This window comes from Corythoichthys intestinalis, chromosome 6, assembly GCF_030265065.1.
Source record: "Corythoichthys intestinalis isolate RoL2023-P3 chromosome 6, ASM3026506v1, whole genome shotgun sequence".
NCBI lineage: Eukaryota > Metazoa > Chordata > Actinopteri > Syngnathiformes > Syngnathidae > Corythoichthys > Corythoichthys intestinalis.
The window spans coordinates 38,540,001-38,564,562 of NC_080400.1; the positions used below are offsets into that span (position 1 = coordinate 38,540,001).

At 41.5% G+C, this 24,562-nt stretch overlaps 2 protein-coding genes across 2 annotated transcripts in view; one reads left to right on the plus strand and one right to left on the minus strand.

Moving 5' to 3' along the window:
- Positions 1-22,488, plus strand: part of scn4ba (sodium channel, voltage-gated, type IV, beta a) — a 25,573-nt gene extending 3,085 nt beyond the window's left edge. Inside the window, exons 2-5 of the mRNA XM_057839662.1 lie at positions 9,133-9,308; positions 9,408-9,627; positions 9,718-9,847; positions 16,497-22,488. Coding sequence (XP_057695645.1) covers positions 9,133-9,308; positions 9,408-9,627; positions 9,718-9,847; positions 16,497-16,590 — 620 coding nt within the window. The 3' untranslated portion in view covers positions 16,591-22,488. The remainder of the gene's footprint in view (positions 1-9,132; positions 9,309-9,407; positions 9,628-9,717; positions 9,848-16,496) is intronic.
- si:ch211-235m3.5 (BICD family-like cargo adapter 1) overlaps positions 21,654-24,562 on the minus strand; it is a 33,610-nt gene continuing 30,701 nt past the window's right edge. Inside the window, exon 9 of the mRNA XM_057839661.1 lies at positions 21,654-23,953. Coding sequence (XP_057695644.1) covers positions 23,744-23,953 — 210 coding nt within the window. The 3' untranslated portion in view covers positions 21,654-23,743. The remainder of the gene's footprint in view (positions 23,954-24,562) is intronic.

A 24,562-nucleotide genomic window follows, 5' to 3' on the forward strand; every position in this document is an offset into this window, starting at 1 on the left:
CCATGTAAGGCGATGCTTATTGATGTCATGCATTGTCTATGACTGTGAAGTGGTCATGGTGTCATTATGAATTCCCATCACACGCGGAAGATCATTCCTGCAAACTATTATCTCATTTGTGCCATTTACCGTTCCAAACATTAAATTACATTATGAATCTGGAGTATTATCTTTTCCTATTTTGAGCTCCCCCACCCCTTCAGTAAATTAATTTAAAGCCATGTAACTTTAGAATGATGCATCAATTGGATTATTGCTCATCAATCCTATGTACGTTCTGTTTGAACAAGACCTCTGAATGAATTCCAGAGAATTACAGTAATGTTTCAAAGGTCTGAAAAAACAAAAAGTTTGATAGGTTTTTATTGTCAAACTCAGTCCCTGAAACATTTTTATTATCCTAGTTAATTGTTGATGACTTCTCATGTGAGACACTTTAGGATATAGGCCTTCAATTGGGACATATGAAACCTAATACATCACTTCGTCACGCTATCACACTGCAGGAAAAATACACGATGATGAATATAACTTTCTTTACATTACTGTGAAAGAGAGGCTTTTTTGCATGATAGATGGTGAATAACATCATGGCTGAAGCAAAAAAACAGTTTAACATTTAACATCTAATACATCACCCCCAAACAAGACCAAACCTTGATCTACAATACAATATAGTATTCTGCAATCAATGTTTATCTAATGACAAAATCATAAAACCTCTAAATAAAACACATCGTAATCACTTGGGACGTTTATTATTTATTGACCAAATCCATCATCTTTTGCTCTCATAGCTGTGGTGGGGAGCTAGCAGAGCTAGTTGTAGCTGATATTTGCAAGTGCCAAATAAATCCTTTTCTGGCTTGAGGCCTGACAGCAACTGTGTTGGCCAACCTATCCCCACAATGTCCACAATGTTTTTTTAAGCCCTCCAGTAAAAATAAACGTTTAACCAGCTAAGACATCAGCCTCATCCGTAAATTATTTTTATGCATATTTCACCTATGCCAATCAGAGGATGGAAAAATGAAGATGAAACTGAGGCCTAGCGAAGATAGGATTGTGGTGAGGCGAAAATCGAAAAAGGAAATATTGAGCATCATTATTTGTATGGAGCAGAAGCCAGTACTCAAGATTCCAGATGCTTTTTGCAGATTAATTTTACATAGAAGCTGAAATCTGAATTGACCGACCCAAAAAAAAAAAAAAAGCTGATCCACTGTTCTGCGGCCCGACGAAAACCACAGTGCTCCTCCTGAATCCGAGATTCGACTTCGCGGCGGACCGTCCTCTCCAGCACCCTGAGTAGACCCTTCCAGGGAGGCTAAGGAGTGTGATCCCCCTATAATTGGAACACACCCTACGGCCCCCTTTTTAAAAAGAGGGACCACCCTCCCAGTCTGCCAATCCAGAGGCACAGTCCCCGATGTCCACGTGATGTTGCAGAAGCATGTCAACCAATACAACCCCACAACATCCAGAGCCTTTAGAAACTCCGGGCGTATCTCATCCACCCCCAGGGCCTTGACACTGAGGAGCTTTTAAAAAACCTCATTGACTTCAACCCCAGAGATAGGAGGACCCGCCTCGGAGTCCCCAGGTTCTGCTTCTTCATGGGAAGGCGTGTCGATGGAGTTGAGGAGGTCTTCAAAGTATTCAGCCCACCGACTCACAACATACCAGGTCGAGGTCAGCAGCGCCCCATTTACACTATAAAGTGGTGGTGGTGCACTGCTTTCCCCTCCTGAGATGTTGGATAGTGGACCAGAATTTCTTTGAAGGCATCTGGAAGTCATTCTCTATGGCCTCACCGAACTCCTCCCATGCCCAGGTTTTTGCCTTCGTGACCACCTTAGCTAGAGTCCCACAGGCCAAAAAGGCCAAAAACACTCCTTCTTCAGCTTGACGGTATCCCTGGTTTCTGGGATTGCCGCAACGACAGGCACCGACCACCTTGTGGCCGCAGCTCCAGTCGGCCGCCTTAGCAATAGAGGCGCGTAACACGGTCCGCTCGAACTCAATGTCCCTCGCCTCTCCCTGGACATGGGCGAAGCTCTGCCGGATATGTGAGTTGAAACTCCTCCGGACAGGGGGCTCTGCCAGTCGTTCCCAGCCAACCCTCACAAAACGTTTGGGTATGCCGGGCCGGACCGGCATCTTCCCCCACCATCGAAGCCAACTCACCACCAGGTTGTGATCAGTTGACAGCTCCCCCTGTCTCTTCACCCGAGTGTCCAAGACATGGGGCCGCAAGTCCACTACACGACTACAAAGTCAATCATCGAACTGCGGCCTAGGGTGTCCTGGTGATAAGTGCACATATGGACACCCTTATGCTTAAGCGTGGTGTTCATTATTGACAATCTGCGAAGGGCGCAGAAGTCTAAAAATAGAACACCGGGGGGCGTTCTTCCCAATCACGCCTATCCAGTTCTCACTGTTATTGCCCACGTGAGCATTAAAGTCTTCCAGCAGAACGAGGGAATCCCCAGAAGCAGCACTCTCCAGCACCCCCTCCAAGGACTCCAAAATGAGGTCAGTACTCTGAACTGCTGTTTGGTGCATAAGCACAAACAGTCAAGACCCGTCCCCCCACCTGAAGGCAGAGGGAGACTACCCTCCCATCTACCGGGTTGAACCCCAATGTACAGGCAGTCGGGGGGCAATAAGTATGCCCACACCTGCTTGTCGCTTCTCACCGTGGGCAACTGCAGAGCGTAAAAGTTTCCAACCTCCCTCGAGAGAACTGGTACCAGAGTCCGAGCCATGTGTGGAGGTCAGGGCCGGCCCAGGCCATTTGGGGGCCCTAAGCAAAATAATGCAAAGGGGCACATATTTTTGGCCCACCATTTCGTCACGGTGTACTGTGAAACCCATACATGCAATCCAACCCATACGTCCATATTTTGTATATTAATCAGATTTTGTTGCGCTGCATACTTCAAACTTCTCACCCCAAATGATTGTCAGTGCTTACATTAGATAGCGCCAAACCTTTTTCGAAAAGAGGAAAGAAAGAAGTTAAGGAAGAACTTTTATTTTTTTAAGCTTGTAATCAAGTATCAAAACTCACAAAAGTCAAATAAAGCAAACTGCAGTAAACAAAATAGAATATAAACTAAACAATTGCCAGATTGGGGGCCCCCTAGTGGTCAGGGGCCCTAAGCAGCTGCATAGTCTGCGTATAGGCTGGGCCGGCCCTGGTGGAGGTGAGTCTCACTACATTGAGTTGGAACTTCTCAACCTCACGCACTAGCTCAGGCTCTTTCCCTACCAGATAGGTGACATTCCACATCCCAAGAGTCACCTTCTGCAGCCAGAAATCGGACCGCCAAGGCTTCCACCCAACTGCCTGCGCACCCGACCTCCTTGGCCACTTCCCACAGGTGGCGAGCCCATGGGAAGTCTCTCACAACAGTCCATATTTGTTTTGTTATGTCTTATTTGACGATAATACATTTCATAATGTTTTTGTGTTGAAGTAAATCATTTTGATTTGACTGTTGTACTGATCACAAGCAAGTGAAGATGCAATGACTAAGCTACTTGAATACGAATTGGAATAAATAGTTTTGAGCTCCCGGACCTTTGCAGAAAGATATTCTTTCAAACTGGACCTTTACAATTTTAGTTAAATACCCACAATGTAATATACAGTATGAATCAGAACGTGCACATGCCTACCAATTTGAACTAGTACAGTTCTGTTTATTGAGGTAGTTAGCCGCTGCTGGAATTGTCAGCACTGCTGTCATTAAGTCACCTTGGAAGACATTTCACTCCCCTTACATGTTCCTAATTATCTCTCTCCATCCTGGTGACTCCCTCCATCATCTCCCTAGCCAATGTACAGTATCTCTCCACTTTATTCTCTTACATGCTTCCCAGCAGTACTCCCTCACCTCCCCTCTCTGGACTGTAATTGTGTCCTTGCCCATTCCTCTGTAGGTTTGCTCGAAAATACATTAACCCTTTAATGTGTGGCCTACTTAAATAAAACACATAACCTTGACTATCAGCCAAGGACAAGACATTTTGTCCCATTAGCTAAACTGATTCAGATATTGATGTTCTGTTTTGGATAGTAACGCTTATATAGAACAATTACATGTAGGTGTGAACTTAACGCAAGGTTATTAAATGATAAGAAATTGTGAAAAGAGGGGAAACTCTGAGATCAGCAGGCTGTTACTACGGTGGGCCTTAAATGTTTTATACACTGTTAATATATTTTCTAAGCAATTACTTTATAATAGAGCATTGTTTCATAAAGTATAATACGTTGTAGGACGCTAGGTAAGGTTTTTATAATCATTCACCTCTCTAATACATTGGTGCCTTTACTTAGGGTTTTTACTTGGCCCATGCCCAAGATGATCTCTTAATAGATGAATAATCCCCATTTATACTTTAATAATCTGTTACACCCCCAAAAAAAAAAAATCACCTTAATTTCTGTGTCTATTTCTGTATTTTATACAAAATGACATAATAATGAAAGAGAATGCAAGGGGGGAAATTGTTTTTGTCAAGAGTACTTAACTGGAACAAGCCAGAAGTGACAAAATGCCTAGCATCAGCTTGACTAGGTTCACATGCAACTCTAGTGAGGACAAGAACTACAGAAAATGGATGGATGGAAATGCATGCCCAGGCATTCAGAGCACCTCCCATCATGGAAACATTTTGAATCCTTGAGTGGTCATCGATAACAACTACTGTATATCAATCTAAAAATACACAAGCAGAAAACCTCTTGGCGTCCTTTTCTAACCCACTCAAACATCCATGCAGGATACGTTCACTGTCAGCTTCCTTTTTCTATCCTGCTCAAACATCCATGCAGGATACGTTCTCTGAACAACAAGACGTTAAGGTAAAAGCTAAGAGTAACCATGGCTCAAAGATAAGTAAAAGTCCATTAACAGAGACAAGATCAAGAAAGAGAAAGGAAGAAGGTGAGCCCAAACAGCTCTTATTGATATTAAAGATGGGTCATCTTGATTGCAGACAGGAGATAAAAATACCCAGTGGTAAAAGTCAAGATGAAAGGGTAAGATTAGGAGGCAGAGGTAGAACCAAACAACGACTAGGACTACTATGAGTTGACATATGGTGTAAAAGCAAAAATATTTTGCTTTTAAACACATACATTTGACATTCATTTAGTCATAATGTGTTTTAAATTAAACCGATTTTCTTATTTAGACTGTAAAAAATGCATTTTTTGCAATAACATTATTTGTGTGTCGGAACGGGAGGAAAGTTGGAGACCATTACCTCTGAAACACCAATAAACAGGTGTAAAGCCCTGTGCATGTGTTAATCCCAGTTTGCACAAAGTGCAATGTGATCCCATGATGGTCAGTGTTGAGAGGACAACGTTTATAAATAGGACACAAGTGTAGGCAGACGCTAGACTAATAATGTTAGGATTACTGCAGTTGTCATTGACTCTGACACCTCATGATTGGACCTTTGCATACAGTATATAGTAAATGTAAAAACAAAAATTTGTCGCAAAATTACATCCATTCATTTTGTATGTATTTCCAGTTGATTGTTCTTTTTGTCTTCAGTAAGGCGTCATACACCAAAAACATCCCAAAGAACAAAGATTTACATATTCAGTATCCATGAGACAGACAAAGATAATTGGTTTGAAGATATTTGTAGCTTGATATAGAACAGTATACAAACTGCAAATTACAGTTACAAACTACAAACAAAAATTGAAATTTTACTTTCCACAAATTGACTTGTCCAATTCATATTCTTTTTTAATTACAGTGTGGCAAATAAGTATTTAGTCAACCACCAATTGTGCAAGTTCTCCTACTTGAAAAGATTAGAGAGGCCTGTAATTGTCAACATGGGTAAACCTCAACCATTAGAGACAGAATGTGAAAAAAAAAAAAACAGAAAATTCCATTGTTTGATTTTTAAAGAATTAATTTCCAAATAAGAGTGGAAAATAAGTATTTGGTCACCTACAAACAAGCAAGATTTCTGGCTGTCAAAGAGGTCTAACTTCTTCTAGCGAGGTCTAACGAGGCTCCACTCATTACCTGTATTAATGGCACCTGTTTTAAATCATTATTGGTATAAAAGACACCTGTCCACAACATCACTCAGTCACACTCCAAACTCCACTATGGCCAAGACCAAAGAGCTGTCGAAGGACACCAGAGACAAAATTGTAGACCTGCACAAGGCTGGGAAGACTGAATCTGCAATAGGTAAAACATTTGGCGTAAAGAAATCAACTGTGGAAGCAATTATTAGAAAATGAAAGACATTCAAGACTACTGATAATCTCCCTCGATCTGGGGCTCCATGCAAGATCTCATCCCGTGGCGTCAAAATGATAACAAGAACGGTGAGCAAAAATCCCAGAACCACACGGGCGGACCTAGTGAATGACCTACAGAGAGCTGGGACCACGGTAACAAAGGCTACTATCAGTAACACAATGCGCTGCCAGGGACTCAAATCCTGCACTGCCAGACGTGTCCCCCTGCTGAAGAAAGTACACATCCAGGCCCGTCTGCGGTTCGCTAGAGCGCATTTGGATCATCCAGAAGAGGACTGGGAGAATGTGTTATGGTCAGATGAAACCAAAATAGAACTTTTTGGTAGAAACACAGGTTCTCGTGTTTGGAGGAGAAAGAATACTGAATTGCATCCGAAGAACACCATACCCACTGTGAAGCATGGGGGTGGAAACATCAAGCTTTGGTGCCTAAACTCGCGAAGTAAAATGCCACAATGTGCTGCTTTTGGATGCAATTTCCATTCAAATGGAAACAAGGGGAGTGAAGTGAGTGGTCAAGGTGGAATTATTATTTTTTGTGAATAAATGTGCATAAGTGGAAGCTTCTCCCCCTTTTTGGTTCCTGTATGCACGTATCCTACCCACCACGCGTTACAATTGGTGCCCGAACATTTTTCCTGGATCCTCAGTCAAGTAAGGGATCCGTCTATTTTCTGGATCCGACGGTCCCACCGCGTCTGTAATATTGGTTTTGGATCTGTCCATTTTTTTTATTCGTCGGTCCCACAGCGGCTTTTCGGATCAGTCTATTTTGTGGAATCGACGGCCTGATCGCGGCATTGAGTGAGTAAAAAATGCGGATTTGGATTACTATTGCTATCTTTTATGTTGACTATTCTTTGTGGGGTTTTCCCCCAAATCATACTAAATAATTAAAGCACTATGGCACGCTACAGTGACGACAGTGACTCTGATGTGGACCTCACAACAATGTTGGAGTTTGTCAGGGAACGCGTGTTTGCTTACTGCTGAGCTCCAGAGTGAAGAATGGTCAAGGTGGAAATATTATTTTTTGTGAATAAATGTGCATAGTGGAAGCTTCTCCCCTTTTTGGTACTTTTATACACGTATTCTAGCTACCACGCGTTACAATGTACAAGACATGGATTACACAAGGTGTGCTCTTTGGCCTGTACTGTTATGTAAAGTACACGACAGCTCTGGATGCTAACAATCTATATAATTATATTGGGATAAGTTTGAAAACGCAATATGCTTACCTTGAATATCTGCTAATAAAACCGGAGTTCCAAACAGCATACACTCTCGCTCCCAACTGGAGTTCCAAACAGCATACATTCTCGCATCACCAGTTTTGCCCAACTTTTGTCTTATCAGGTATTTGCTGCACGCATTTTTCCCTGAAGCTCGTCTTGTGAACGACCGACAGTGCTGTCCTGCTTTTCACTTTTCAGATCTGGTTCAAATAGGAAGGGTAGAACTGACGACATGTTGGGAAAGCTAACGAGTGACACGCTGGAATTTCGGCAACGGGACCAGTGACGTCACGCACTGCGACGTTACAAGAATGGCGACCTATCACTTAAAATAATTTTACAAACTTTATTAAAACAAAAACACTAAGAGGGCTTTTAATATCAAATTATTATAACTCATACTAACATGTATCTTTTAAGAATTACTTGTCTTAAAAATAGAGGATCCCTTTAAGATGAGACGTGGCTGGGTCTTTCAGCATGACAATGATCCCAAACACACAGCCAGGGCAACAAAGGAGTGGCTTCGGAAGAAGAATTTCAAGGTCCTGGAGTGGCCTAGCCAGTCTCCAGATCTCAACCCCATAGAAAATCTGTGGAGGGAGTTGAAAGTCCGTGTTGCCCAATGACAGCCCCAAAACATCACTGCTCTAGAGGAGATCTGTATGGAGGAATGGGCCAAAATCCCAGCAAGTGTGTGAAAAGCTTGTGAAGAGTTATAGAAAACGTTTGGCCTCCGTTATTGCCAACAAAGGGTACATAACAAAGTATTGAGTTGAACTTTTGGTATTGATCAAATATTTTCCACCATGATTTGCAAATAAATTCTTTAAAAATCAAAAAATGTGGTTTTCTGTTTTTTTTTTCCCACATTCTTTCTCTCTTGGTTGAGATTTACCCATGTTGACAATTACAGGCCTCTCTAATATTTTCAAGTGGGAGAACTTGAGCAATTAGTGGTTGACTAAATACTTATTTGCCCCACTGTATATTGCTGTCTAATCATATTTCTACCTATCTGGAATCGACCTTCTAATTTCCTTTCTTGTACCATAACACCAATCCTGGAATCATACAGTAAGAACGACAGTAACATTTTGATGACCGGCAGTCCAATGTTTGCACGGACTTACATGTCAAAGCCAATTCATATTTGACACTTGCTCCACAAATGAATTTTAAATTGCAGTTGCACACTGATGTGTAGTCAAGACCCAGGTTGTAGTATTTGCATCGATCACAGCACTCTGACTTTATCCACACGTGTTTATCTCCTGGCAACTCTCTTCAATGGATGTGAGGTTAACAATAGCAGCAGGTGAATACACAGGTTAATAAAATTAATGATAGTTACCACATACCAGTAATCAATATGTCCTTATGGAAAGGTAGGAATGGTAACAGGTGGAAATACAGGTAAATTCTACCTTCTGCCAAGATAGCTTCCTTCCTTATCATCCTTTTAATTTACTATACAATACATTGCTGGCATTTAGAAATCAACAAAAATGCATTATTTGCAGTAAAACTACTAAGTATTTATTCCCCACATCTGTTTCTTGCACTCCTCTCCCACAGTTTTTGAGTTAGGAGTATTGCGCATTTGCGGACTGGAGGTGACTACAGGAAAAGTGTCAAGAGTAGAGGCAATGAATGGCTCCACAGTGCTGTTACCATGTAACTATTCCTCCTGCATTGGCATTTACAATCTCTACTTCAGCTGGCATTATAACGACAATGGAACGATGATCAAGGTAGGGTCTTTGCGAGCATCACCACATTGATAGAACCTCTGTTGTCAACCTCGTTGCTGCATTTCTAACCAAAGCTTGTTTGGTTGCGTGTTTGTTAAGTTATGTGATGGTGTGGTTCCCAGCGAAGGTGTTGAACCCAAGGTCAAAGTAGAACACAAGCGAGTAGAGTTCGTGGGCTCTTCGAAGAGCCGTGATATATCCATTCTGCTGTGGAACATCACATTTGAAGACGATGGAGAATACACTTGTTTCGCGAAAAACCCTAAGGAAAAGGGCCGCAACCACAGCACTATCTTCACTCTCAGAGTGGTTGATGAAAGTATGCACCGTGTTGACTTATCCCATCTTGTATTGTTGAATTGTGTGAAAACTTTCTCTTACATGTCTCTTTGTCTTTTTGCGCTTTCAGTGACCGTAATTGACAATACATTAACTGTCATCATCGTCTCAGTGTTGGCTGGAGTCATTGGTTTAGTTATCATTGTGATGATAATAAAGGCCTTGGTGGTCCAATTCCTACTGAAGGATGATGAAAAGAAGTAAGTTGCCTAGAAATGCATGCATCACTTACGGCACATGACACTTTTCTAAATTTCTGATATCAAAGCTCGCAAACAATCCGTTCCCAGACAAGGCAAATTAGGTTTATACTGTATATACACAGGGGTACCTCTACATACGAAGTTAATTCATTCCAGGACCTTGTTTGTCAGTCGAAATGGTCGAATGTCAAGCAATATTTTCCCATACGAATACATTATAGTTCCATTAATTTGTTCCACAGCCCAAAAACCTACACTAAATCCTTAATAAATACTGCTGGTACTATAGACCCTACCCACCGACGTCACAAAATCACGTGCTCGCTGTATGGTTCCGCCCCCTTGTCCGTCATTTTGTGTCTGTATTATCAATGGTCTCAATTGATCGAGCCATTTATAATGCATTTCATGGAAGACCCGGTGCTTTCGGATGCTGTAAACTCACTTGATGCGTTGCATAAAAGGCGTTATGTGGAAAAGCTTCAGTTTATCCATTCGCCAGATCCATTTTTGATGCCTAAATCGATGTTTTTCGACCCGCTGTCTCCGCCGTATTTGCCTGACATCTGCTAGCTACCCTGATATGTACAACTATCTTGTCCACACAAAATCAGCCTATTCTCACGAAAGTTTGAAAAACTTTAAGAGCTTGGAGGCTTATAAATACTTCGTTGCTGGTTGGGTGAAACAGGTCCTCGTCCACGAAAATTCGGCAGGAATCTATCTTGTGCTTGGAAAGGTGAGTTACGAAATTTTCAATTCAAAATCTTTTGTTATTGCTAACATCCACTGTCAAGTCTAATGTATTTCATGTCGTTTGTCAATGGAGTTAGGGCTTTTAATGTTTATATGGTTTAGCGATAGCACTCTCACTACATACATACGTGTATGTTGTCAGCGATTAGCCTAGCAATTATCTTAATTGTGGTTGTCAGCCCAAAACCCTCTAAATATATATTAAATGCATCTTACCAGATATAAAATCACCACTAATCTGTGGTAATCGTTTGGAGCCCAGTTTTCTCGTCGAATTGCAGCAGCCCATCTCGCTCTCCTCTCTCCGGGTCTCTCGGAATCCGGTAGAACTTCAAGTCTCTCCGTCTTCTCCGTCTATCTTCTCTGTTATTGCAACCGACCGCCACACACGCCTTCACCATTTTGATTATTAATGTTAACGAGCAGAAAAACACGTTGTAAATAGGAGGAATGTACGTAGCCGTAACAGGTAAACATGATGTGTTGACGGACAATTGGGCGGCACCAGTCAGGAGGAAGGAGTTGTGACGTCACGTGGGTAGGGTCTATTGCCATAAGCAAATACACAGAGCAAAATTAATTAATTAAAAATAAAAATTGGAATGATAATATAATAATAGTAATAATAATACCTGTAATAATGTAACGAATCGGGTTCTAATGTGGCGAACGTGTTTTCCGTTGTGTACCTGAACACACGGTGTGGCTGACCTGACAGAGTGAGAGAGAGGTGCATTAGAGTTTTTATTATCACTTTTCTTGTTCTGTTGTCTACAATTTCCCTCGCCCTGGGCCCCTCTCTGGAGCCGGGCCTCGAGGTGGGGCACGATGGCGAGCGCCTGGTGGCCGGGCCTGCACCCAAGGGGTCCAGCCGGGCACAGCCTGAAGAGGTAACGTGGGTTCTCCTTCCCATGGGCTCACCACTTGTGGGAGGGGCCAAGAAGGTCGGGTACGTAGAATGTTGAGTGGCAGCAAAAGGAGAGGTCCTTGGTGATCCGATCTGCAGAAGCTGGCTTTTGGGACGTGGAATGTCACCTGTCTGGTTGGGAAGGAGCCCGAGCTTGCGCGTGAGGTTGAGAAATTCCGACTGGATGTAGTCGGGCTCACCTCCACACATGGCTTGGGCTCTAGTACCTTGAGGGGGGGGTTGGACACCATTCCACTATGGAGTTGCCCATGGTGAGAGGCGACGAGCAGGTGTGGGCATACTTATTGCCCCCCGACTCGCCGCCTGTAGATTGGGGTTCAACCCAGTGGACGAGAGGGTAGCCTCCTTCCGCCTTCGGGTGGGGGGACGGGTCCTAACTGTTGTTTATGCTTATGCAACAAACAGCAGTTCAGAGTACTCATCCTTTTTGGAGTCCTTGGAGGGGTGCTGGAGAGTGCTCCTTCAGGGAATTCCATCGTTCTGCTGGGGGACTTCAATGCTCACGTGGGTAATGACAGTGAGACCTGGAGGGGCGTGAATGGAAAGAACGGCCCCCCCGATCAGAACCCGAGCGGTGTTCTATATTTGGACTTCTGCGCCCATCGCAGCTTGTCGATAATGAATTCCATGTTCAAGCATTAGGGTGTCCATATGTGAAATTGGCACCAGGAAACCCTAGGCCGTAGTTCGATGATCGACTTTATAGGCGTGTCATTGGACTTGCGGCCGCATGTCTTGGACACTCAGGTGAAGAGAGGGGCGGAGCTGTCAACCGATCACCACCTGGTGGTGAGTTGGCTTCGATGGTGGGGGAAGATGCCGGTCTGGCCCGGCAGACCCAAACTTTTTGTGAGGGTTTGCTGGGAACGCCTGGCAGAGTCCCCTGTCCGGAGGAGTTTCATCTCCCATCACCGGCAGAGCTTCTCCCATGTCCAGGGACAGGTGGGAGACATTGAGTCCGAATGGACCATGTTTCGCGCCTCTATCACTGAGGTGGCTGACCGAAGCTGCGGCTGCAAGGTGGTCGGTGCCTATCTTGGCGGCAATCCCAGAACCCACTGGTGGACACCATCGATGAGGGATGCCGTCAAGCTGAAGAAGGAAATGAGTCCATTCGCGCCTTTTTGGCCTGCAGGACTCCAGAGGCAGCTGATGGGTACCGGCTGGCAAGCGGCACGCGGCTTCGGTGGTCACTGAGGCGAAAACCCGGGCATGGGAGGAGTTCGATGAGGCCATGGAGAACGACATTCGGACGGCTTCAAAGAAATTTTGTCCACCATCAAGCATATAGTGTGGATGGGGCGCTGCTAACTTCGACCAAAGATGTTGTGAGTCGGTGGGCCGAATACTTTGAAGACCTCCTCAATTCCACTAACACGCCTTCCCATGAGGAAGCGGAGGCTGGGGACTCCGAGGCAGGTCCTCCTATCTCTGGGATTGAAGTCAATGGGGTGGTTAAAAAGCTCCTTAGTGGCAGAGCCCCGGGAGTGGATGAGATCGGCCCGAAGTTTCTAAAGGCTCTGGATGTTGTGGGCTTGTCTTGGTTGACACGCTTCTGCAACATCACGTGGACATCCGGGACAGTGCCTCTGGATTGGCAGACCGGGGTGTGGTCCCTCTTTTTAAAAAGGGGAACCGGAGGATGTGTTCCAACTACAGGGGCATCACACTCCTCAGCCTCCCTGGGAAGGTCTACTCAGGGGCACTGGAGAGGAGGGTCCGTCGGGAAGTCGAATCTCGGATTCAAGAGGATCAGTGTGGTTTTTGTCTGGGACACGGAAGAGTGGATCAGCTTTATATCATCAGCAGGGTTCTCAGGGGGCATGGGAGTTCGCCCAACAGGTCTACATGTGTTTTGTGAACTTGGAGAAGGCGTTTGACTGTATCCCCCGGAGAGTCCTGGGGGGTGTGCTCCGGGGTATCGGAATTCCTGATACGGGGGATCTGGTCCCTGTATGACCGGTGTCAGAGTTTGGTCCGTGTAGCCGGTTGTAAGTCGGATCCGTTTCCAGTGAGAGTTGGACTCCGCCAAGGCTGCTCTATGTCACCGGTTCTGTTCATTACCTTTATGGACAGAATATCTAGGCGCAGCCGAGGCACTGAGGGGGTTCGGTTTGGTGGCCTCAATATTGCATCTGTTTTTTGCGGATGATGTGGTGTTGTTGGCTTCATCGGGCTGTGACCTTCAGCTCTCACTGGAGTGGTTCGCAGCAAATTGTGAAGCGGTTGGGATGAGAATCAGCACCTCTAAATCCGGGACTATGGTCCTCAGTCGGGAAAAGGTGGAATGCCCTCTCCAGGTCAGAGATGAGGTCCTTGCTCAAGTGGAGGAGTTCAAGTATCTCGAGGTCTTGTTCACGAGTGACGGAAAAATGGAAAGGGAGATCGACAGGCGGATCGGGGGATGAGGTGAGAAGCTCGATCATCTTGGAGGGGCTCGGAGTAGAGCCGCTGCTCCTCCACATCGAGAGGAGCCAGATGAGGTGGTTCGGGCATCTGATTAGGATGCCTCCGGGGCGCCTCCCTGGTGAGGTGTTCCGGGCACGTCCCACAGGGAGGAGGCCACAGGGCCGACCTAGGACACGCTGGGGAGACTATGTCTCCCAGCTAGCCTGGGAACGCCCTGGGATCCCCCAAGAATAGTTAGCTGAAGTTGCTGGGGAGAGGGAAGTCCGGGCTTCCCTTCTGAAGCTGCTGCCCCCGCGACCCGACCTCGGATAAGTGGGAGAAAATGGATGGATGGATGGATGGATGGATGGATGGATGGATGGATGGATGGATGGATGGATGGATGGATGGATGGATGGATGGATGGATGGATGGATGGATGGATGGATGGATGGATGGATGGATGGATGGATGTTGTTTGCTTCAGCTGCGGCGGTCCGTAGGGTTGTTGTGTTGCACAGTTCTGAAATAAATGATTAAAAACCTGACCAAGCTGGCGATTTCTTTGGCGATGTTACAATAAAAATAGTTGTCACGTTAACTTATAAAAACCGGCGAACGGAGGTCGGACGAGGTCCGTCGAGATCGTAGACATTTTACAGCCGTATTGTCGACCAAGTTCACGGACACGCACACCACGCTCATATTTTTCTATCATTTCCATCTTGATTGCAATGGTAAGCAATCCCCTTTTTTCACCACCTGCACTAACATTCTTGGAACCTATGTTGATTTCTTTCACAAGAAAATCAGCCTTGCGTCCGTCTTGCGGGAAAACAAAGAAACTGCGGCGCTGTCATATATCGTCCTATTTCGAGCATGTCATCAGATGTAGAAACAAATGGCGAGTCAAATTTTACATCGGCTGTCAAAGTGATTGTGTGTCGAAGCAATCGTATGTCGAGGTACCACTGTACTGTATATACAACAATACAACCTCACTGTTCACAACAGTTAGCGACATAACCCCGTTTGTGTGAGAGAAAACTCCCAAAAAACAAATCAAAGATGTGAAGAAACTTCATGGCATCATGGAAGGATGCCGAGTGGGGCAACATGACTCGTGTGATGATTCAGTGTTAGTAGTTAAAACAGCACGAGAGTCACTGCGTTAAAACGATTTCTAAAAAATCCCCTCTGGAGAACTGGCAGAACAGTTAGTTCCACGATCTCTATATCACAGGTTAACTAATGAGTGAATGTAAAGTGTTTCGAACACAACATTTAACACAGGCAATGCTTTAGGGAATATTTTAACATTTGTTCCGTGGTACCTCGACATACGATCGCTGCGACACACGATCTTTTCGACATCCGACGTAAAATTTGACTTGCCATTTGTTTTTACATCCGACGACATGCTCGAAATAGGACGATTTCTGACAGCGCCGCAATTTCTTTGTTTTCCCGCAAGACGGACACACGGCGGATTTTCTTGTGTGAGAAATCAACATAGGTTCCAATAATGTTTGTGCAGGTGGTGAATAAAGGTAAAATGTGAGGCTTACCATTGAAATGATAGAAAAAATATGAGCGTGGTGCACGCGTCCTTGAACTGGCTCAACATTACGGCGTTAGACAATCTATGATCTCGGCGATCCTCCGCCGTTCGCCAGCCGTTATAAGTTAAGGTGACAATTATTATTATTGTAACATCGCCAAAGAAATCGCCAGCTCCCTTAGGTTTTTGATCATTTATTCAGAGCTTATACAACACAACATGCCTACTGTTCGTCGTAGCTGAACCTGTAAAGTGAAAGTAAAACGTTCTGCCTCAATCTGACACTTCAGCCACGAGGTGTGTTCAGGTACACCATGCAAAAAATCGTCTGCCACATTAGAACCTGATTCGTTACATTATTACAGGTATTATTATTACTATTATTTATCATTCATATTTTATTCATAATTTATTTGTTTTGCTCTGTGTAATTGCTATTTGCAATAGTACCAGCAATATTTATGAAGGATTTAGTGTAGGTTTTTGGGCTGTGGAACGAATTAATAGAATTATAATGTATTCTTAGTGGAAAATCCTGCTCGACATACGACCATTTCGACTTACAAACAAGGTCCTGGAACGAATTAACTTCGTATGCAGAGGTACCACTGTAATTGCTTTACATGTATAAAGAGGAGTTAATCACTGTTTTTAAAATTTAAAAACTACTAACCAATTGAAGCTTCCTGACAGTGACATGATAGAGTGCAAACAGAAAGGTGTTGGCAAAGGATACTTTTTAATTGGTATCGCAGTAAAGTGTGTAAGCAGCAGAATTTGAAAAAAAAAAAAAAAAAAAAAACACCCAAAATACGTCTTTGTTTTTTTGGTTATTTTTGAACTGTTGCAGAAAATTGTGGCTCTACTTGAATCCCTCAGCAGCCAACTATTACTGTATATCAAGTTATGTTTCACATGGCTTGTATTTAAATGTTTTCATGTCGCTGCTTAATTATGACACTTTTTATTGTTGTGTCTTTGTGATAATCTTTGGTTTCTCCTTTGCCATGCAGTAAAGAGTGCCTGGTTAACGCCTCAGGGAACGACAACACCGAAAATGGACTTACAGGAGCCAAAGCTGACAACAAAGGAACCCCAAAGGCATGAGCAAAAATATAGCAGACGTCTGTACGTTTGTGTATATTTAACAAATATACACAATGAATGGACTGTCATATCTAGTTTGCTTAATAGTACACCATACAAATGCACAGTTAAACCATTGCTTGAATTTGAAAATGTTTGTAGAAGACTGGGTCACTCTTGTTCACATGGCGGCCCATGAGTTGCAGTGGTCACTCTGTATTGTCAAAATCCCGTTTATTTCCCCTACGCTACTTTAAAGTATATATTGATTCTTCTCGATCAATACTATGTTTATTCTTTTTCGCCAAGTAGTTTCAAGCTAATCTCAAGCTAATTTCAATCTAAAAGCTAAAAGCTTCAAGTTTCAAGCTAAAAACCTGAACATTAATCAACTGTAGGAATGATGCCAAAAGGGACTGGAATCTTTGACAAGTGCAAAATAACTGAGATAGCTCTCCCAAACCTGGGGGTGTGAATAGCAAAAATGCATTACAGTCAAATTAGTTCCAATCTTAGCTCAAAGTTCTAGCTTAGAGTTTGCATGTTCCCCTTACTTTTTTTTCTTTCTCTTTGTCTATATTACTCCCACATTCCAAAAACATGCATGTCCAATTACATTGAATAATCAAAATTGGGTTCTGAATCTGGGTGTGATTGGTTTCTGTCAATACGTGTGCAACCAGTCTAGCCTACAGCTCACATGTGAACTGATATGTGATGGGAAATTGATAGAGGTTAGATGTATGGAAATATTCTACTGTATTTTAGGAATGAATCTCATTTCCAAAGACACTTGACTTCTTTTTGTTGCTGCTTTTTCACGATAACAAGGTGTAGGTTTACATTTATTCTGTTAATGTTGCTCTGATCCTGTGAAATTATGAAATCCATATTTGAATGTCCGCCATCAAAGTTCAGTTCAGGTCATTAAAAACCAAAAAGCGGCTTTTGACTGACTACGGACTAGCCGACAGGGCTTCCTAAAGCAAATGAATGATCCGTTTTTTCTCAGTTAGTCTTCGTTTTAAGTTTAGGTTTTCGCTTTAGCTAATAAAACATGTGCCTGCTCTGCTTCTTCTCCCTCTGTTGATGGGAGGATTAAATCACAGCAAATGTATTTTTTTTTAATCGTATACGCATCAAACCCTCCTCCAAGACAATCCCAAGACTACCCAGCTCCCTAGAGAGAATGAAATGAACAGTACTGCTTCTGAATTGTCAATAATGTATTATTTAGTTGTTTTTTTAGCCTGCGTGCAGTTGTGAACTCACCATACATGTACAGTACATGTCGTCTACAACACAGGAGGAATTTGTGAATTCACGAGGTCGTAAATAACCCTTCATAAGGTTGCAAATAACCCTTCATAAACTGCAAACATTGTCTGTCGATGGCAGACAAGCAAGTTGGAATAAAAAGGAAAACATTTGTAGAGTTGTAATATCAAGAGGTTAAGTCTGTTATTATGCGGTAGGAATATATATCGAGAATAAAGTGATTATAATTTTGAGAGAGAAAAAAAAATCTAAACATTTTGGGTAGAGTACCTGCATTATGAGACACTTTAGAATTGGTTTCACAAATGAGAAACTTTAATGAAACATCAACACTGTCATCAACTGTTACATTAAATGTGTTTGTAATCTAACCCCGCTAGCTTGTTATCATTCAGAATACAGTAAATAGTCTCTTATATCACCGGGTGAATATGTGTCAGATTTCAGATTGGAACTGCCATTTTCAAAACTTCATGTACAGTACATTGTTTTTTTTGTTTTTTTTTTCTGTTAAAGACTATTCTTTCAACTTTGGCCTCGTAAAATTAACAATATTCTAGAATACTCATAACTTCAGTTTGGTACAGCTTTACAACTTTTTGTCTAACTGTTACTTTACATCTCATTTCTTGGCATATTCTTTTCCCCATAAATTTGATCTATTCGTATCATACTCGTAGTAAAGTAGGGATTCATGTCCACAATAAAATAAGATTGATAGAGATTTAACAAGAATGAGAACATTTTTTTGACCAAAAAATAAATAAATAAATGTCACGTGACTGTATTCCAAAATGGAGAGAAAGGAATAAGTTCAGTGCCATCCTGCCACTACCATGTGCCCTCTATGCAATTCTACCAGAGGTTATTTAGGAAGTTGGCACACAAGCCTGCCACACACCCTGACAAATACCTGAGATAGAAGGGACAGCTGAGCACCACACACACACACACACGGACTCATATTTTATGTGGTCACATACCAGAGAATGGTGCACAGGCCTAGCACACAAACAATACAGCACTTTACCACTGTTCAGAGTGGCGGCACAATTCAAAGAATGTTCATTTTTTCTTTTTTTAGAAAACAATTTTAAAAAATCAGAACATTAAAAAGCAACAGCGGCCAGGTCATTGGTCAATCGTTCATATTTTTCACACGGCCTAAACTGCTGGTCTCATATTTATTTTACGACTTTTCCTTTAAGCTTTTAATGGAAGCAATAATATGTTCATAATTATGCAATAATATGTTAAAAGGCACTTTAGATATGTGTAAGGCCTTTCAAAGGTACTGTATAGGCACTGGTAAAGAAACACATGGGCTAAGGCATTAAATATATTTATATTAGACATAGTCCCATACATACTGATTTCTCTTTCCTTGGTCAAGGAAGTTGAATACCTTACGGCTCTAATTATAATATTAAAGATCTTTTGACTTTACATGAGAAAATACAACCCCACAATATACTGTATATGATTATATTATATATTATATTATTATTTTACTGATAGCACTGTAGCATGCAATATGCTCTGTTGTCATCTCAAAGAAAACACTGTCTAATTGTAACAGTTACAAATTGTCTCTTTGAATGTATCTAGCCATGAATGTCGATATTATGAAATATTACAAAGTGTAGGGTCTACCCACATTCCATACACACTTTTGGAAAAATAGATTTGAAAACACTTATTTAATGAATTTAGACCTCCTAAATCTCAGTTTTTCATCTTGCCAAAATTTGATATCCAGGTAGTTCCACTCTTCCAACAAAGACAGGAAGCTGTGATAATGCAGCTGCAAAAGCGGGACTAATTACATAATGAGTATAAGGCCAAGTTGCACCAGTACATATACTGTAATTTTTGGACTATAAGTCGCTACTTTTTTTCCCTTATTTTGAATCCTGCATCCTTCAGTGCGGCTTATTTGTTGATTTATTTGGGTTAATAGATAACACTTTATTTGACAGCGGCGTCATTGGACTGCTATAAGACCGCCATACTGTAATTATGACATGACACTGTCACGGGCATTATTGAATGTTTATGGCAGATGTCATTAAGTGTCACCTAAAAAATTTTGTCCCTAACTCCATTTATGTCCATCTTGGATCTTTTACATCTATTCAAAAGTGAGATAATTTGCCGGATGACACAAAATGGCATCTTGTCATATACATTCATTAATGTTCATGGCAGTGTCATGTCATATGTCTTATGGCGCCACTGTCAAATAAAGTGTTACCAATTACCATAACTAGCAATTAATGAAACAACTGGGACAGTAACTGAAGAAATAATTAGCACAGAACATGAATTTTGATTGTTATTTACATTTTGTAGTGCTGCAATGCATGCTAGGAGGCATGTTGAAGGACAACAGTGTTGACAGCAGGTGGAGCAGTGAGGCCAAATGAAGCTTCTTGAAGCAATGAAACGTTTCAGCCAGTTGGTTCAAAGCTTCATGGTGGTTCATTTGGTTTTATGACAGTCTTACGATGCCGCTGTCAAATAAAGTGTTACCGATTAATATCTTTTGGTGAAAATATACCATTATACAGTGAGGACAACTGCGGCTTATAGTCAAGTGCGGCTTATCTATGAACAAATGCCGTTTTCGTGTCAAATTTCGTGGGGGCGGCCTCTAGTCAGGTGCGCTTTATAGCCCGAAAATTACGGTATGTTGGGTCGTGTTAAAAAAAAATGCCAATACTTTGTCAGCAGACAACGCTTGCCTAACCCATACCATATTTTACTATACATGAAAAAGGGATCTACAAACAGATTACAAATGTTGCCATTTAACTCTTCCTTCATCAAGTATTTCCTCATAAAAATGAAGGCGCAGATTTGTACGTAATAGCTACAAAATCACTCAAGCATTCAGTAACAGCAATTGAGTGTTTTTTTAATACGGTATTATATACTTTTTATGTGTTGTATAATTGATGACATGTGAAAGTACAACAAGTAGAGCAAACAGTAGCAACTGATGTGCTAAAGATACAAACTTCCCCAAATATCCTGCAGAGAGAGGTAGTACAGTGGAGCTGAATATTTGTCATACCTCAGACGCAATGCGGACATAATTACTGAGTACATTTGTTGCACATATTTTTGTTCCCTGATAAGCCAATTTGCTTGTCCGTTGTGACTTCACATTTTATATTGCTGTGCTGCTCATCCTGCAAATGCATGCATGCTTACAAATGGGGTTTCACTTGATAGAGAAATAAATGTACTTTCCAGATGGATAGAAATATTCATAGTTGTACTGTTACTACACAGATGATGATGATTTATTATTTCTAGAAAGACATACAGTAGTTTACTTCAGCCAGTTAATAGTTATAATGAATGACGTCAGGTGTGCATGCATTATTCATGTTGATTGATGTCACATCTAAACGTAACCTCTTATACACCTTTGTCCCTTTCCTCGTTCTGACCAGTTCTGTCTTTCACCAAAGTAGACGAGTCCTCATCAGCTGACTGTGTACAACTATTGCTGCAGCACTAACTATAATATTCTGTATAATATCCATCAAGCCAGGTCGGCATGAGAGGCTTGTAGTCTTAACTCATTTATTTCAACAATTAAATGTGTACATAATAGAGAATAAGGCAAAAAGTAGTGTTTTCACGGTATACGTAGATATACCTGACTATAATACAAGTGTCACAACACATTCTACATAAGCCTAAAAGTGACACAAATTACTTTTTTGTCAGGTAGTTTATAGTCACATACCAGCCTGAGTCACATATTTTAATCGTTTATACTAAATTCTAAGGCTTGTGGGGACCGGACCACAAAGACGTGAATGAAATTACTTCAAATTGACAGCTATATATGGGAAGAAACGCTGCCATTGAATAGTGAACGTACTGTATTCAGGCAAAAGAATTAAGATGGGGATTGACCACTATGTTTTCTTACCGTAAATTGTTTAAACTGCCACAGCAGCTGGAACTCGTACTGCCAGTCCAGGAGTCCCATGTCTGCCCAAATATGACACTGGTACCTTTTAAACATTTATCAAATGAACTGCAATTATCACTATAATTACTAGTGATTTTTAACACTATAGATTACGTATCTATAGTAATCAACACTGACCACACTGCCGAGTTCGCTCCCACATTCCACTCAAATCTAAAGCTCAAATCTCTGATCAATGCACTTCAACAGGAATCTTAACAGTTAGGATGGAGGACGAAAAAAGCAATGCAGTACATCCTTACTTTACAACAAACCGAAATGTTTTATCAAATAATGCTCATGTCATATATAAACACAAAATGTACAGTTCAAAAGTGTTGCGGCAATTGTATGCATTTTACTTCCAACTATTGTGTACTGTCAACTGAGTATTCATCTAATGTATAACACACACCTGCAACCCCAGATATCCTGGATTCATGTTCCTCTGAATGTCAATTGTCTCTCTGTAATCATACTGCTCATGCTCACTTCATGACTATGCACTTAATTATATATCTTGACTTGTGAAAAGACATGATTATGTAATGTAAATAAAAGGATTCTAATTGCCAGACTAAGTGAAGTGTCACGGTTTCTGATACAAAAGAGTGAAATCATTGAGGTAATTATAATGGGGTATTTACAAAGATCATGGAGGCGCATAAAGTGCCCACAGACTGAGTTAACCTTTTTCACGAGATGTAAGTCTGTCAGTCATAGACCCTCAGAATTGTTGTCTCCATTACCTCCAATCTTACCAGCCCCCCGACACAAAACAAAAAAACCTTAGCACTTACTGCACATCAACCCACCGTGTGAAATCTGTTGTTGGGCCAAAATATGAACAGATGGTTTATGCAAAGTCATTTTCTTTAGCAGGTCACAAAGATGTGAGGAAAGTAATTTTATTTTTGATGGGTGGGGCAGTCAGTCCAGAGACACAAATATTGTATTAAAAAAAAAAAAAAAAAAAAAAAAAAGATCCATTTTGAGAACAAACTTATGTATAAATTCAAACGTCTAGCTAGTAACTGTCTTCAGATCAGATGCTGATCTGTTATTGGCACAAACCAGGAATGCAGAGATAATACTGTACATTATAGTTGAATGCACTACGGCACCGCTACCATATACTGTATGCAAAGTAAATACGCCCCCTAGAGGATATGCGCACATCTGAGACATCTGACAGACTGAGAACTTCAACAATAATTGTAATAATTATAATGATTACTCTTGCCACAATTACCAAAAACACTAAAAAGTTTTTTTTGGTTATACTGTTTTATGACAATTACAAATCCTCAAAATGGTCGTCACATGGAATGGTCATTAGTAAACAGAAAGATTGACATGGTGAATGTCATATATTTTTATACAAACCCAAATGCAATTGATACAAATATGAGGGTTTTTTCAGTATTCTTTTCTGGAAATATTTGAAAAGTACTAACATTTGCATCTGTACTGTATAGTACAATATGTTCAGTCCTTATTCACTGGCCCTCTTTTTTTTCTAATAATAATAATTCTCTGACCCTCTTTTTTTTAACATTAACAATTCTTAACAGCCAAACCCAGCTAATTTTGTGAAAAACATCATATAACGTCTCAACACAGAAGTTTACAAAATTACCACAATATAAACAAAATAACCAATACTTCAGAATATTTAAACAATATTTACAACTTAAACAAAAACCCTTGTGTGGAGAAAAGGAAAAAAAACTTGTTCCAGGGTTGATCACAGTAAAGAAAGCCTCAAAATTAAAGTGTGCTCTGTTGGTCATTCTATCACAAGCGTATGTGTGGCAGCTTTTGTTTGTCAAGTCTCCATCATTCCTCCATAACTTTCCAAATGGTTTTCGTGAGCAGTCACTAAGTAACTGGAAGCCCCGCAGTTCACTTGTTGCATGATGCCCCTTTGCCTCTTCTTAACCATTCCCGCCAAGGAGACTGGGCCTTGTCCTGATTGTTGTCTACATTCCAAGGAAAAGTGGCCCGGTTGGACTTGCGGAAGAATGACATTCCTTGGGAGGTGATTTTCTTTTGAGGCTGCTCCGATTGCTGCTGCGACTTCAGCTGTTGGTTGATGACAATCTGTATGTCGTCCTAACAAAGAGTGGCGAGGAAATGCCAATGAGGAGTTATATCAAGACAAAAAATATTAATACAGATAAAGAAATGCATACAGTAGATCTTCATGCAAAACTCACATGTTGAGGATAATACACCTATTTATTACTTATTTTGAAAATTTTTCATTAATTTAAAGACACAAATGGCACAAATCTTTAGTCATGGTATAAAACTGATTTGAATTTGAATGACAGACTAAGGCTGGACACATTTTTTGGAAAAAGTAGTTCATGACATGTTTGACTATCAAGACTGAAGAAGTTGTAAAATCAATACTCAACTAAAACACTGTGCATGCACACAAAACATTTGCCCTGTGGGTGTAACCCAAAACTGTCTACAATCATTAGCTTTTGAATAGCTTTAAGGCGGAAACACACTGTAGTAGTTTTCCTTGAAAGACTCCACACTGCTTGTGTACAGTGCCTTGCAAAAGTATTCGGCCCCCTTGAATCTTGCAGCCTTTCGCCACATTTCAGGCTTCAAACAAAAAGATATGAAATTTAATTTTTTTGTCAAGAATCAACAACAAGTGGGACACAATCGTGAAGTGGAACAACATTTATTGGATAATTTAAACTT